General features: G+C 62.8%; 1 protein-coding gene across 3 annotated transcripts in view; it reads right to left on the bottom strand.

The window, feature by feature from the left end:
- APBB1 (amyloid beta precursor protein binding family B member 1) overlaps nucleotides 1–14,420 on the bottom strand; it is a 37,270-nt gene extending 22,850 nt beyond the window's left edge. For 2 of the 3 annotated variants that reach the window (XM_074953910.1, XM_074953922.1), the window contains exons 1-3: nucleotides 14,358–14,411; nucleotides 11,355–11,439; nucleotides 4,686–5,236 (exon numbers count right to left, since the gene is read on the bottom strand). In XM_074953910.1, the coding sequence (XP_074810011.1) occupies nucleotides 4,686–5,223 (538 nt within the window). In that variant the 5' untranslated portion in view covers nucleotides 5,224–5,236; nucleotides 11,355–11,439; nucleotides 14,358–14,411. Of the gene's footprint in view, nucleotides 1–4,685; nucleotides 5,237–11,354; nucleotides 11,440–14,357 lie in introns of all 3 variants that reach the window. The other variant, XM_074953917.1, reaches the window with a different exon arrangement.
- Between the last annotated feature and the right edge of the window lie 228 nt (nucleotides 14,421–14,648).

Here is a 14,648-nt window from a genome sequence, read left to right as displayed (position 1 = left end):
GACCCAGCCAAGCCCAGACCCAGCCAAGCCGGGCACCAGACCCAGCCGAGCCCAGACCCAGCCGAGCCAGCCACCAGACCCAGCCGAGCCAGGCACCAGCCAGACCCAGCCGAGCCCAGACCCAGCCGAGCCGGGCACCAGACCCAGCCGAGCACCAGACCCAGCCGAGCCGGGCACCAGACCCAGCCGAGCCCAGATCCAGCCGAGCTGGGCACCAGCCAGACCCAGCCGAGCCCAGACCCAGCCGAGCCGGGCACCAGCCAGATCCAGCCGAGCCCACAGTGATAGTGATCATTGGGCCGAATGCGTCCCAGCTTAGCCTCCCCATGAGCAAGGGGGACGCAGCCGCCTGCCCCTCCCCCTGCACGGCCCAGCACTGACGAGCAGCTCCTGCCATGGGCTGCCCCACCCACAGGGACAGACCGAGAAACCCAGCCGGGGGTGCAGCCCCCCCCACCCCGCCAGAAGCTGCAGGGCCCCCTCCCCCAAACCCAGCCAGGGCTGCAGGGCCACCTCCCCCACCCGGAGCTGCAGCCCCTCCACCAGCCTTTGTCCTCTGCATCCCCCCATGGGACGGGCACTTGTCAATTTGGGTGAGTTTCAAGCACTTTAATGACTCCTCAGTCCCCCCAGACAAGCAGGTGACCCCCACCTGTGTTCCTTCGCCTCCCCAAGAGCAAACTCAGTCCCTTCCCTCCCGCCCGGGAAACAACGAGGCACACCAGGGAAACTGAGGCACACCGAGGCTTCATATAAATATTGCCAACAAATGCCCGTGTTGTCCCCCTGCACTGAGCCCAGAGACTCGGGTTGGGCTGAAGCCTCTTCCCAGGAGGCCTCCAGCCCGGCTTGAGGGGCACCAGGGGCCAGCGACCCCAGCAGTGCCCCCGGCAGAAGCCATGACACAGGGGGACTTTCCATAACATCCTCACTAGGTGGGGAAAGGTGGCTGGCAGAGACCCAGAGATCGGCTGTGACAGCGCCTGGCTGCCTGGGGCCCACGGCCATGGGGAGCCCCACAAGACAACGGCCCCTCCAACTGCCCGGACATTTGGCACCTAGCAACTAACGCCCAGGGATGAGTCCCGCTCGGCAGGGAGCCAGCCCCTGCGACCAGCCGGAGAGCAAAGGGTGGAGGAGGGGCTGGAGAGAGGGGTTGGGAAGTGGGGGGCTGCCGGAAGCAGGAGACGCTCCTGGACAGGGATTACAGAGGGGCCGGGGGGCTCTGGGCTCTGATCCGACCCGGCTGGCCCAGGCTCTAACTCTCTGCGCTGGGTCCAGACCCCCAGGCACCCCCCTGCTGCTACCCGCTGGCTGAGTCACTGCAGAGTCAGGCAGGGGGGTGCCTGGCTCCCTTGGGGCACAAGTCTCCCGCCGGGGTCCCACCCAGGGGGACTCGCCGAGGGAGCTCCCGGCGTGAGGTGGGGGCTGGGGGCTCCGAGGGTCGGTCCCGGGAAGGGGGGAGCCAGGGGCTGACCCCAGCGAGTGTGACCCGCAGGGGGCCTGCCAGGGCCTGTCCTGGAGCCGGGCAAGAGCTGGTGGAGCTGTGACAGACGGTTCCACTGATCATGCATGTCCCTGGATTCAGCTTCCAGCCCTTCTTGGCCGGCCTGTCCCCCCAGAGCCAGCCGGTGCCCCTGTGACGAAGCGGGAATGTTCTTAATGTTTTCTCTGAACACTGTGGGGGTGCCTCAGTTTCCCCTGTGCATTTCTTAAGTCTCTAGCTGGTGGGATCAGGGGGTGTGATTGCTGCAGAGCCCCAGAGGGCCAGTGCGATGGTGTCTGCACAGAGAATGGCCAACACCCTGCCTCCTGGCCACCAATGGCCTGGTGCTGACTGAAGGGGCTGGAGAACAAAGGGATCAGGTGGCCTCTTGGCCCGGGAGAGAGACAAAGGCCAGAGGAGGGGCTGGAGAGTTTCAGTTTGGAGCTGGCTGGGGAAACGGAGGGAGGCCCAGTTGGGGCTCTGGGCTCACTGCCCCCCAAGACGGACCCAGCTGAGGGGTCCTGTTCTCTGCACCTACAAGCTCTGGTTTGGACCATGTTCCTGTCGTCTCATAAACCTTCTGTGTTAGTGGCTGGCTGAGAGTCCCGGGGAATCGCAGGAAGTGGGGGGTGCAGGGCCCAACTCCCCCATGCTCCATGACACCCCCAGAGCATGGAGCCCCCGGGGCCGGCCTGTTCCCCCACAGCACAGAGCCCCCAGCGCAAACCAGCCGATGCTCCTTTGTCCTTAAGGCACCATAGACACAGACCCCCCACCACACTGAGCTCAGGGCCCCGACACACCAGGCACCCCACAGAGCCCCCCAGCCGACGCCCCAGGCGCTGTACAGTCTCTGTGGACAGTCCCTGCACACCCAGACAGATGTGCGGGGCAGAGGGCCTGAGGATCACGCCGGGCGCCCCGGCAGAGCCCGGCCCTGCACCCAGCCCATGGCCCGGGTCCGAGCCCTGGCCCCAAAGCAGCCTGCAAACAAGCCCAGGCCCCGTGACGCAGCCCCTGAGAGCTCACCCTGCCCGGGGCTCCTCTGGTGTTGGGACAGGCGGGCAGCGTCCGCGGTCGCTCCCAGAGCCTGGCTGTGCCCCGCTCCCAGCTCCCTTCCCGGGCGAGCAGCCAGCGAGCGACGGCCTGGCAGGGATCCGAGCTGTACGTGGTGCTGGCAGCCGGTGCCACCCGCCCCCGTGGGCACAGCTGGCCGGGAGCAGCGTAAACAGCCTCCTGCCTGGCTCTGCGCAGCACCGTGCCCTCCCCGGTGCCTCCGGCTGCCTCCCCCGGGACGGGGGCCCTGCGAGCTGCATGGAGCTCGCTGCAGCTGGCTTCCACACACCGTCCCCGCCCCCCTCCAACGGAGCTCAGTGGGGGGGTCTGGGTCGCCTCCCGGGCAAAGGAGCGTTGGCTGGTTTGCACTGGGGGCTCCCTGCTCTGGGGGGACAGGCCAGCCCGGGGGGGGCTCCGTGCTCTGGGGGGGACAGGCCAGCCCGGGGGGCTCCATGCTCTGGGGGAACAGGCCAGCCCGGGGGGGGGCTCCGTGCTCTGGGGGGGACAGGCCAACCCGGGGGGGGGCTCCGTGCTGTGGTGGAACAGGCCAGCCCGGAGGGGCTCCGTGCTCTGGGGGGGGACAGGCCAGCCCGGGGGGGCTCCGTGCTCTGGGGGGGGACAGGCCAGCCCGGGGCCCAGGGGTGTCCCTAGCCTTTGTTTGCCAGAAGCTGGGAACGGGGGTGTCACAGAGTGAGGGGGAGTCACGACCCTGCACCCCCCTCCTGGCTCAGGTGACAGGCTCAGGTATCGTCCCTCCAGTGACGCCCCACTTCTATCCCATCCCCAATGCAGACAGTCCCAGCAAAACTCCCCTGCGACACCCCCAGGTCAATCCGCCCCCCTCAGTCCCTGCTGCGTCGCAGGGGGACAGGGGACGGGACACTGGGCTGGATGGACCGTCGCGCTGACCCAGTCTGGCCGTTCTCATGTAACTACTCCTGTGCCCCACATAGTATCTTCCCCCCCAGCCCTGCCGGTGCCCCTCACTCCCGACCCACAGCCCTGGGCTCCCCCAGCTCTGCCAGTGCCCCTCTAGGGGCCCCCATCCCTCATCCAGGCCCAGGGCGGGGACTGGCTGGCTGTGGGGCCAGGAATGAGACATGAGGCCTGTCCCCTCTGGGGGGCACCAGTCCTGTGGGGGAGTGGGGTAAGGTCCATGGCTCCTGTCTGATCTGGAAGGGACCCAGGAGTCCTGACCCAGCTCCCCCGCCCACCTACTCAGCGAGGCGACTCCTCTGGTGAAGCTGGCCAGAGACTGCCGGGGCCCCAGCTCCTACGGTGGGTGCTGCGGCCCTGGGCCCCCCGCTCCATGCGGCTGGCCAGGTCACAGCACCCCCCCGCCACTGACTGGGCAGTGGGAGGTATGTGGGGAGGGGGTCCATATGGGGGGGCAGCAGGATGTGGGGGGAAGGGGTCCTTGCCCTGGGACAGGTGCCCTGAGGGCAGACGCTGCCCCAGAGTCCTGCCTGGCGTCACTCAGGGCGGGGCCAGCACCCCCAGCTTGGGGCTCCCTGCGGGGCCCCCGGCAGAGTCAGGCGTGCTGGAGGCTCCGATGTTCGGTCCCAGGGGGCCGAACCCCAGAGAGAGCCCCCCTCGCTGTCACGGCGCCCGGGCAGCCAGTAGCCAGGTGACTGGTCAAGGGGGACCTGCCAGGGTCCCGGGGAGCGTCGCGCCCTGACAGGGACGCACCAGCCCCTCGCCGGGGCCTGGCCGGGCCTGATTCGCAGCAGGGAGCCCTGGACAGAGACGGGTCGCAGGTGCCAACGGCCCAGCCTCGGAGGCCATGGGCCTCCCCTGTGAGTTACGGGTGCCCAGGGCCCAGCCCAGTACAGGGGTCCCCCCCATGGGCCTGGCAGGGACACCCCCATTGATCTGTCCATCCGCCCGTGCAGAGCTTCGCCCCCCCCTCCATCCGCCCGTGCAGAGCTCCGCCCCCTGCATCCAACCGTGTAGAGCTCCGCCCCCTGCATCCATGCATCCGTGCAGAGCTCCGCCCCCTCCATCCAACCGTGTAGAGCTCCGCCCCCCCCCCATGCGTCCGTGCAGAGCTTCCCCGCGTCCCCGCAGCGTCTGGCGGTTCTGCCCCCCAGTGCCGGGCCAGCAGAGGAGCTGAGCGAGCCCGTGGGCCCCGGCCTGCCCCTACCTGTGTCGTCGGGGGAGCTGCAGGCCGGGCTGCCCTGGCTCAGCGTGGCCCAGCTGGAGTCCTCGTCGCTGGGGGCGCTGGCCCGCGGGCCGAAGAGCAGGCTGGCGCTCTTGCCGGGCTCGCGGGGCGCGCGCTCCGAGCTCTGCTCCGACTCAGCCGTGATGGGGTCGCTCTGCACCGGGGTGGAGTCGGCGTCGTCCTCCTCCTCCTCCGAGCCCCCCAAGGGCAGGTCACTGAGCAGCGCCGTGGCCAGGGGGCCAAGCTCGTTGCGGTTCTGGTCCTGCTCGGCCGCCTGGCGCAGCTGGTTCTGCCCGTCCTTCACCCACTTGGCGTTGGCGGGCTCCTCCGCAGGCGGGGGGCCCGGACCCAGGGCGCTGTGTAGGGCGGGGCAGGCGCAGGGGCGGTGCCCCGGGGGCGAGGCCTGGCACAGCAGTGTGCCATTCAGCAGCTCGCTGTGGGGCGCCCGCAGCGCCAAGCTCAGCCCCGGGCAGCTGTTGTCATTGGCCAGGTCGCTCCTCTGGCTCAGCGGCCGCGACATAGCCCCAGGCACCCTGGGAAGGGAGAGATGCTGGCGTGAAGGCCGGCCCGGCACAGAGCACACGGCTGGGCCTGGCCCTGGCCCTGGGTGCAGCCAGCCAGGGGCACATCCATAACAACACAAGAACAGTCCTACTGGGTCAGAGCAAAGGTCCATCTAGCCAAGTGTCCTGTCTCCCAACAGTGGCCAATGCCAGGTGCCCCTGAGGGAGTGAACAGAACAGGGCATCATCCAGTGATCCATCCCCTGTGGCCCACTCCCAGCTCTGGCAAACAGAGGCTAGAGACACCATCCCTGCCAATCCTGGCTGATAGCCATTGATGGACCTATCCATGAATGTATCTAATTCTTTTCTTGAACCCTGTTATGGTCACAACATCCTCTGGCAAGGAGTTCCACAGGTTGACTGTGCGTTGTGTGAAGAAATACTTCCTTTTGTTTGTTTTAAACCTGCTGCCTGTTAATTTCATTTGGTGACCCCTAGTGGTTTTTTACCTATGAAAGCTTATGCCCAAACAAATCTGTTAGTCTTTAAGGTGTCACCAGACTCCTTGTTGTTTTTGTGGATACAGACAAACACGGCTACCCCCTGATACTTGATACAGTTCTTGTTGTATGAGGAGTAAACAACACTTCCTTATTCACTTTCTCTGCACCAGCCACAATTTCATAGACCTCAATCATATCTCCCCTTAGCCGTCTCTTTTCCAACCTGAAACGGGTAGTGATCAATGGCTCCATGTCTAGTTGGCAGCCGGTATCAAGCGGTGTGCCCCAAGGGTCGGTCCTGGGGCCAGTTTTGTTCAATATCTTCATTAACGATCTGGAGGATAGTGTGGATTGCACCCTCAGCAACTTTTGCAGATGACACTAAGCTGGGAGTACAGGTAGATACGCTGGAGGGTAGGGATAGGATACAGAGGGACCTTGACAAATTAGAGGATTGGGCCAAAAGAAATCTGATGAGGTTCAACAAGGACAAGTGCAGAGTCCTGCACTTAGGACGGAAGAATCCCATGCACCGCTACAGACTAGGGACCGAATGGATCGGCAGCAGTTCTGCAGAAAAGGACCTAGGGGGTACAGTGGACGAGAAGCTGGATATCAGTCAACAGTGTGCCCTTGTTGCCAAGAAGGCCAATGGCATTTTGGGATGTATAAGTAGGGGCATAGCGAGCAGATCGAGGGATGTGATCGTTCCCCTCTATTCGACACTGGTGAGGCCTCATCTGAAGTACTGTGTCCAGTTTTGGGCCCCACACTACAAGAAGGATGTGGATAAATTGGAGAGAGTCCAGCGAAGGGCAACAAAAACGATGAGGGGGCTGGAGCACATGACTTATGAGGAGAGGCTGAGGGAACTGGGATTGTTTAGTTTGCGGAAGAGAAGAATGAGGGGGGATTTGATAGCTGCTTTCAACTACCTGAAAGGGGGTTCCACAGAGAATGGATCTAGACTGTTCTCAGTGGTAGCTGATGACAGAACAAGGAGTAATAGTCTCAAGTCGCAGTGGGGGAGGTTTAGGTTGGATATTCGGAAAAACTTTTTCACTAGTGGGACTGTTCTTAATGTTTCCTCTGAATAGTGAGGGGGTGCCTCAGTTTCCCCTAGGCAGTTCTTAAGTATCTAGGGAGTGGGATAAGGGTGTATGATCATTGCAGAGCCCTAGAGGGCAGGTGTGTGCAGGGGTCTGGACACAGAGAATGGCCGACACCCTGTTTCCTGGCAACTGATGGCCTGGGCCCTTCCCCCCTGCAAGGTGAGAGCTAAAGGGTTGGAGAACAAAGGAATCAGGTGCCCCCCTGGCCCGGGAAAGGGACAAAGCCCAGAGGAGGAGGGGCTGGAGGGGGAGGCAGTTTGGGGCTGGCTGGGGACATGGAGTGAAGGGCAGACGTGGCTCACTGCCCCCCAAAATGGACCCAGCTGAGGGGTCCGGTTCTCTGTACCTACAAGCTCTGTGTTAGACCATGTTCCTGTCATCTAATAAACCTCTGTTTTGCTGGCTGGCTGAGAGTCACGTCTGACTGCGGAGTTGGGGGGCAGGACCCTCTGGCTTCCCCAGGACCCCGCCTGGGCGGACTCACTGTGGGAAGAGCACAGAGGGGCAGAGGAGGCTGAATGCTCCGAGGTCAGACCCAGGAAGGTGGAAGTTGTGTGAGCTGTTTGCCCTGGGGACAGGCTGCTCTCACAGAGGAGGTTTCCCCAGAGTCCTGCCTGGCTTCGTAGGGTCAAAGAATTCTAGCAGATTGGTGAGGCATGATTTCCCTTTACAAAAACCATGTTGACTCTTTCCCAATAAATTATGTTCATCTCTGTGTCGGACAATTTTGTTCTTTACAATAATTTCAACCAGTTTGCCCGGTACTGAAGTGAGGCTTACCAGCCTGTAATAGCTGGGATCACCTCTGGAGCCCTTTTTAAAAATTGGCGTCACATTAGCTATTCTCCAACCATCTGGGACAGAAGCTGATTTAAGCAATAGGTTACCTACCACAGTTAGTCGTCCTGCAATTTCACATTTGAGTTTGTTCAGAACTCTTGGGTGAATCCCATCGGGTCCTGGTGATTTATTACTGTTTAGTTTATCAATTTGTTCCCAAACCTCCTCTAATGACACCTCAATCTGGGACAGTTCCTCAGATTTGTCACCTAAAAAGAATTTGGCTAGCTGTTCTTCAAAATTTTTTTTGGCCTTCCTAATTATATTCTTACACTTCACTTGCCAGTGTTTATGCTCTTTTCTATTTTCCTCACTAGGATTTAATTTCCACTTCTTCAAGGATGCCTTTTTGCCTCTCTCTGCTTCTTTTACTTTGTTGTTAGCCACGGGGACACTTTTTTGGTTCTCTTACTATGTTTTCTAATTTGGGGTATACACTTAAGTTGAGCCTCTGTTATGGTGTCTTTAAAAAGTTTCCATGCAGCTTGCAGGGATTTCACTTTTGGCGCTGGACCTTTTAATTTCTGTTTAACTAAGCTCCTCATTTTTGTGTAGTTCCCCTTTCTGAAATTAAATGCTACAGGGTTGGGCCACTGGGGTGTTTTCCCCACATAGGGATGTTAAATTTAATTATATTATGGTCACAATTACCAAGCAGTCCAGCTATATTCACCTCTTGGACCAGATGCTGTGCTCCACTTAGGACTAAATCAAGAATTGCCCCTCCTCTGGTGGGTTCCAGGACTAGCTGCTCCAAGAAGCTGCCATTTAAGATGTCAAGAAACTTCCTCTCTGCATCCTGTCCTGAGGTGACATGTAGCCAGTCAATATGGGGGTAGCTGAAATCCCCCATTATTATTTATTATTATTATTATTGAGTTTTTTATTTTCTAGCCTCTCTAATCTCGCTGAGCATTTCACAGTCACTCTCACCATCCTGGTCGGTAACAGCTCCCTCCTGCTATCGTCTTATTATTAGAGCCTGGAATTACGATCCATAGAGACTCTATGGCACAGTCTGGTTCATTTAAGATTTTTACATCATTTGATTCTACTCTTTCTTTCACATACAGCGCCACTTCCCAACCAGCACAACCTGTTCTGTCCTTCCGATATGTTTTGTACCTTGGTATTACTGTGTCCCATTGATTATCCTCATTCCACCAAGTTTCTGTGATGCCGATTGTATCCATATCCTCATTTAATACGAGGCACTCTAGTTCACCCATCTTATTATTTAGACTTCTAGCATTGCATATAAGCACTGTAAAAACGTGTCACTTTTTAGCTGTCTGCCATTACACAATGTAATTGAAAGGGACTCTTTTTCATTTGACTGTTTCTCATCAGATCCTACGCATATTTTATCATCTTCCATCCTCTCCTCCTTACTAGGACATAGAAAATTTCCATTAATAGAGCCTCCCCTAAGGGATGTCGCTGTTCAAACCACATGTTCCTCCACACCTGTCGGCTTTCCCTTAGTTTAAAAACTGCTCTACGATCTTGTTAATTTGACATGCCAGTAATCTGGTTCCGTTTTGGTTGAGGTGGAGCCCATTCTTCCTGTATAGGCTCCTCCACTCCAAAAGTTTCCCCAGTTCCTAATAAATCTAAACCCCTCCTCCCTACACGATGGTCTCACCCATGCATTGAGACCCTGCAATTCTGCCTGTCTACCTTGTCCTGAATGCTACCATGGAGTTCCTGGACTTCAGTCTCTTACCTAGCAGCCTAAATCTGGCCTCCAGGACCTCTCTCCTACCCTTCCCTATGTCACTGGTACCTCCATGTACCATGACCACTGGCTTCTCCCCAGCTCTACTCATAAGTCTATCTAGATGTCTCAAGAGATCTGCAACCTTCGCACCAGGCAGGCAAGTCACCATGCGGTTCTCCCCGTCATCGCAAACCCAGCTATCTATGTTTCTCATGATCGAATCCCCCAGTACAAGAGGATACCATAACATCTTCTGGAAGGAGGGTCCCAACTATGGGATCGTTTCCCTCTGCTCCAGTTGGATGTTCTCCTTCCCTGGGACTTTCATCCTCCTCAACAGCACAGGGGCTGTCAGACCGGGGGTGGGACCATTCTACTGCATCCCGGAAAGTCTCATCTATGTACCTCTCTGTCTCCCTTAGCTCCTCCAGCTAGCCAGCCTGGTCTCCAAAGCCTGTACGCGGTCTCTGAGGGCCAGGAGCTCCTTGCACCGAATGCACACATACGCCTACAGGGCAGGTAATCAGACACGCTGCATTGGCGGCAATATTCTGGGATATATACACGGTATATCCAGAACCACATGCCCTGACAGCCCAGCTCCTGGCCTCAGGCCCCGCCACGCTCCCTCAGCAAGGGTAGGGGCACCACGACCGAACTGCGAGAGCCCGGGGCCGGGTGACGCTCAGCCACAGGGGGACGAGGGAAGCTGCTGAATGCAACCGCACCCTGGCCAGGCACCCCAGCGCGGGCACCCCGGGCATCTCCAGGACGGGCACCCTCGGCCTCTGCTCACACCGGGGGCCCCTGTGCACAACGGCACCTCTGCGATCCGAGCCTGCCAGAGGTGGCCAGGGACCCTGGATTTGCTGTAGCAGCTTGGGCAACAGGCCCATCTACCTGGGCATCCTGTCCTAGAACCACCGCCCCAAAGGGCTAGAAGGGACCGCAGGGGTCAGCTAGTCTGGCCCTGCTGAGATGATGCAGGATTGGTGGGTTCTGACCGATCCCAGACAGACCCAGCCTCCTCTGGAAAACCTCCACTGAGGGAGCTTCCCTGACCTCCCGAGGCGTCTGGTCCATTGTCCTCCTGGTCTTACAGTTAGAAAGTCCTTCCTGAGACTTCATCTAAACCTGCTCTGCTGGAGTTTGATCCCATCGCCTCCTGCCCTGCCCTCTGTGGCCAGAGAGAACAATTTTTCTCCACGTTTCTGTGGCGTCCTTTCAAGGATCTGAAGACCACGGTCACGTCCCCCCTCAATCTCCTCTCTTCCAGACTAAACATGCCCAGTTCCTTCAGCCTTTGCTCGTATGGCTTGTATTCCACCCCTTGGATCCTCTTTGACACTCGCGTCTGGATCCTTTCCGGTTTCTCTCCATCCTTCCTAGGCACTGGTGACCAAACTGGACACCGTGCTCCAGCCGAGGCCTGGCCAGCAGCAGAGTGGTGCTCTCCCCTCCCGTGACTCGCACGCACTTCCTCTGTTACTGCAACCGGACATGGCATTTGCTTTTAACAGCATCGCACTGCTGACTCGTGCGGAGGCTGCGACCCACCCCTGCTCCCAGCTCCTCAGCCGCGCTGCTGCCAGGCCAGCTCTCCCCCAGGCTGCATTGGTGCGTTCGGTTTCTCTTCCCTAGGCGGAGCACCCTACATTTGTCTTTCTTGGCTTTCTATAAAATTTTAGTTTTATCCTCCGAAGTGTCAGTGCCCCCCCACACCAGGTTTGTGTCATCTGCATATTTGATCAGTACGCTCTCTCATCCAGCTCATTAATACAGACCAGCCCCAGAACCGATCCCCGTGGAACCCCACTCAAGACCTCCCGCCAACCCGACCTCAGTCCATTCATAGTCCATCTTTCCTGGATCAGACCCACGGCCTGTCCAGCCCGGGATCCCATCCGCCCCTCCTAGCTCACTGGGCACCACTCTGCAGGCCCAACAGCGCCCCCGGATGGCGCCCTTACCCTCTGGCTGCAGGCCGAGGGTGCCCCTGAGGACCGGGACATCCGTGTCAATGCGGGGGTGCTGCGGGGGACCAACTCCCAGTACCTGGAGACAGAGGAACAGGAGAGGGGGTCACTCGGGAGGGCAGCGGGGTCAGACCAGATCCCAAGGGCAGGCGAGATGGACGGGATCAGCTGATCTGACGCCCTGCCGAGCACAGGCCACAGGACGCCCCGAATTCCCCCCATCAGACTAGAGCCGTTCTAGGCAAACGTCCCAGCGGGACTCAAAGCCAGTTGTGGGGGACAATCCAGGCCGACCCTGGGAAATGCCCCAGCAGCTAATTCACCCCACCCCAGGGAAACTGGCTCGGGTCAGACCTTCGTCTGCCAGGCTCAGGAGCGCAGCCCGGACTGTGATCCCCCGAGGGCTCAGGATTCGGGACTCCTGGGCCTGCCCCTGCTTTGGGGGGGTTTCTGGGCGCTCGGCAGCACATGGGCTGAGCTCAGGCGCCATCCCAACCTCCCGCATGTGGATCACGTCTGGGTATCACTGGCCAAGGAGTCCAGCCACCGCTCAGCCCAGCCCCGACGGGGGTGACTAGCCGCAGAGCTAAGCTGCAGCCAGCACTGCTCACCCGCACGTGTGCCCCACGCCTGGCAGGGCCTGACCCACAGCCCCACAGACACGTAACTCCACACCCTAGGCTCCCCCGGCCCCGCTGGTGCACCTCACTCCCGACCCGCAGCCCCCTGCACCCCTCACTCCCGACCCGCAGCCCCCCGCCCCCCCACACTCCCGAACCAGAGCCCCCTGCTCCCCCCAGTGCCCCTCACTCCCGACCCGCAGCCCCCTACACCCCTCACTCCCGACCCGCAGCCCCCCGCCCTCCCACACTCCCGAACCAGAGCCCCCTGCTCCCCCCAGTGCCCCTCACTCCCGACCCGCAGCCCCCTGCACCCCTCACTCCCGACCCGCAGCCCCCCGCCCCCCCACACTCCCGAACCACAGCCCCCTGCTCCCCCCAGTGCCCCTCACTCCCGACCCGCAGCCCCCCGCCCCCCCACACTCCCGAACCAGAGCCCCCTGCTCCACCCAGTGCCCCTCACTCCCGACCCGCAGCCCCCTACACCCCTCACTCCCGACCCGCAGCCCCCTGCTCCCCCCAGTGCCCCTCACTCCCGACCCGCAGCCCCCAGCCCTCCCACACTCCCGACCCGCAGCCCCCTGCACCCCTCACTCCCGACCCGCAGCCCCCTGCACCCCTCACTCCCGAACCAGAGCCCCCTGCTCCCCCCAGTGCCCCTCACTCCCGACCCGCAGCCCCCTACACCCCTCACTCCCGACCCGCAGCCCCCCGCCCTCCCACACTCCCGAACCAGAGCCCCCTGCTCCCCCCAGTGCCCCTCACTCCCGACCCGCAGCCCTCCGCCCCCCCACACTCCCGAACCACAGCCCCCTGCTCCCCCCAGTGCCCCTCACTCCCGACCCGCAGCCCCCCGCCCCCCCACACTCCCGAACCAGAGCCCCCTGCTCCACCCAGTGCCCCTCACTCCCGACCCGCAGCCCTCCGCCCCCCCACACTCCCGAACCAGAGCCCCCTGCTCCCCCCAGTGCCCCTCACTCCCGAACCGCAGCCCCCTACACCCCTCACTCCCGACCCGCAGCCCCCCGCCCCCCCACACTCCCGAACCACAGCCCCCTGCTCCCCCCAGTGCCCCTCACTCCCGACCCGCAGCCCCCTACACCCCTCACTCCCGACCCGCAGCCCCCCGCCCTCCCACACTCCCGAACCAGAGCCCCCTGCTCCCCCCAGTGCCCCTCACTCCCGACCCGCAGCCCCCTGCACCCCTCACTCCCGACCCGCAGCCCCCCGCCCCCCCACACTCCCGAACCACAGCCCCCTGCTCCCCCCAGTGCCCCTCACTCCCGACCCGCAGCCCCCCGCCCCCCCACACTCCCGAACCAGAGCCCCCTGCTCCACCCAGTGCCCCTCACTCCCGACCCGCAGCCCCCTACACCCCTCACTCCCGACCCGCAGCCCCCTGCTCCCCCCAGTGCCCCTCACTCCCGACCCGCAGCCCCCAGCCCTCCCACACTCCCGACCCGCAGCCCCCTGCACCCCTCACTCCCGACCCGCAGCCCCCTGCTCCCCCCAGTGCCCCTCACTCCCGACCCGCAGCCCCCTACACCCCTCACTCCCGACCCGCAGCCCCCCGCCCTCCCACACTCCCGAACCAGAGCCCCCTGCTCCCCCCAGTGCCCCTCACTCCCGACCCGCAGCCCCCTGCTCCCCCCAGTGCCCCTCACTCCCGAACCACAGCCCCCTGCTCCCCCCAGTGCCCCTCACTCCCGACCCGCAGCCCCCTGCTCCCCCCAGTGCCCCTCACTCCCGACCCGCAGCCCCCTACACCCCTCACTCCCGACCCGCAGCCCCCCGCCCTCCCACACTCCCGAACCAGAGCCCCCTGCTCCCCCCAGTGCCCCTCACTCCCGACCCGCAGCCCCCTGCACCCCTCACTCCCGAACCACAGCCCCCTGCTCCCCCCAGTGCCCCTCACTCCCGACCCGCAGCCCCCCGCCCCCCCACACTCCCGAACCAGAGCCCCCTGCTCCACCCAGTGCCCCTCACTCCCGACCCGCAGCCCCCTGCACCCCTCACTCCCGACCCGCAGCCCTCCGCCCCCCCACACTCCCGAACCACAGCCCCCTGCTCCCCCCAGTGCCCCTCACTCCCGAACCGCAGCCCCCTACACCCCTCACTCCCGACCCGCAGCCCCCCGCCCCCCCTCACTCCCGACCCGCAGCCTCCCGCCCCCCCTCCCGAACCAGAGCCCCCTGCTCCCCCCAGTGCCCCTCACTCCCGAACCGCAGCCCCCTACACCCCTCACTCCCGACCCGCAGCCCCCCGCCCCCCCTCACTCCCGACCCGCAGCCTCCCGCCCCCCCTCCCGAACCAGAGCCCCCTGCTCCCCCCAGTGCCCCTCACTCCCGACCCGCAGCCCCCCCGGCCCGGCCGGTACCTGCCGCGGCTCGGCTCGGCTCGGCTCGGCGCTGGGGGAGGAGCCGCCGCTTCCGCTTCCGAGAGACTCGGCCCCGCCCGGGGGCAGCTGGGGGGCAGGTTGGGGGCAGGTGGGCGCTGGGGGGCTGCCGGGGCCGGTGGAGGCAGGTCCGGGCCCCCCCGGACCCGGCCAGGCCCCTCCGGCCCCCCCCGGTCCGGGCCCCCTGAGCCAGCAGCGGGGTGACCCCGCTGGGGGCAGCCGGACGGGCCGCTCGGGCTGGGGGCCGGGCGGGGGCTGGGCTGGGGGCCGCCG

The sequence above is a fragment of the Natator depressus genome, chromosome 1 (assembly GCF_965152275.1).
Source record: "Natator depressus isolate rNatDep1 chromosome 1, rNatDep2.hap1, whole genome shotgun sequence".
Taxonomy (NCBI): domain Eukaryota; kingdom Metazoa; phylum Chordata; order Testudines; family Cheloniidae; genus Natator; species Natator depressus.
The sequence above is the reverse complement of the archived record's forward strand: the minus strand, read 5'-3'. Positions and strand labels throughout refer to the sequence as shown.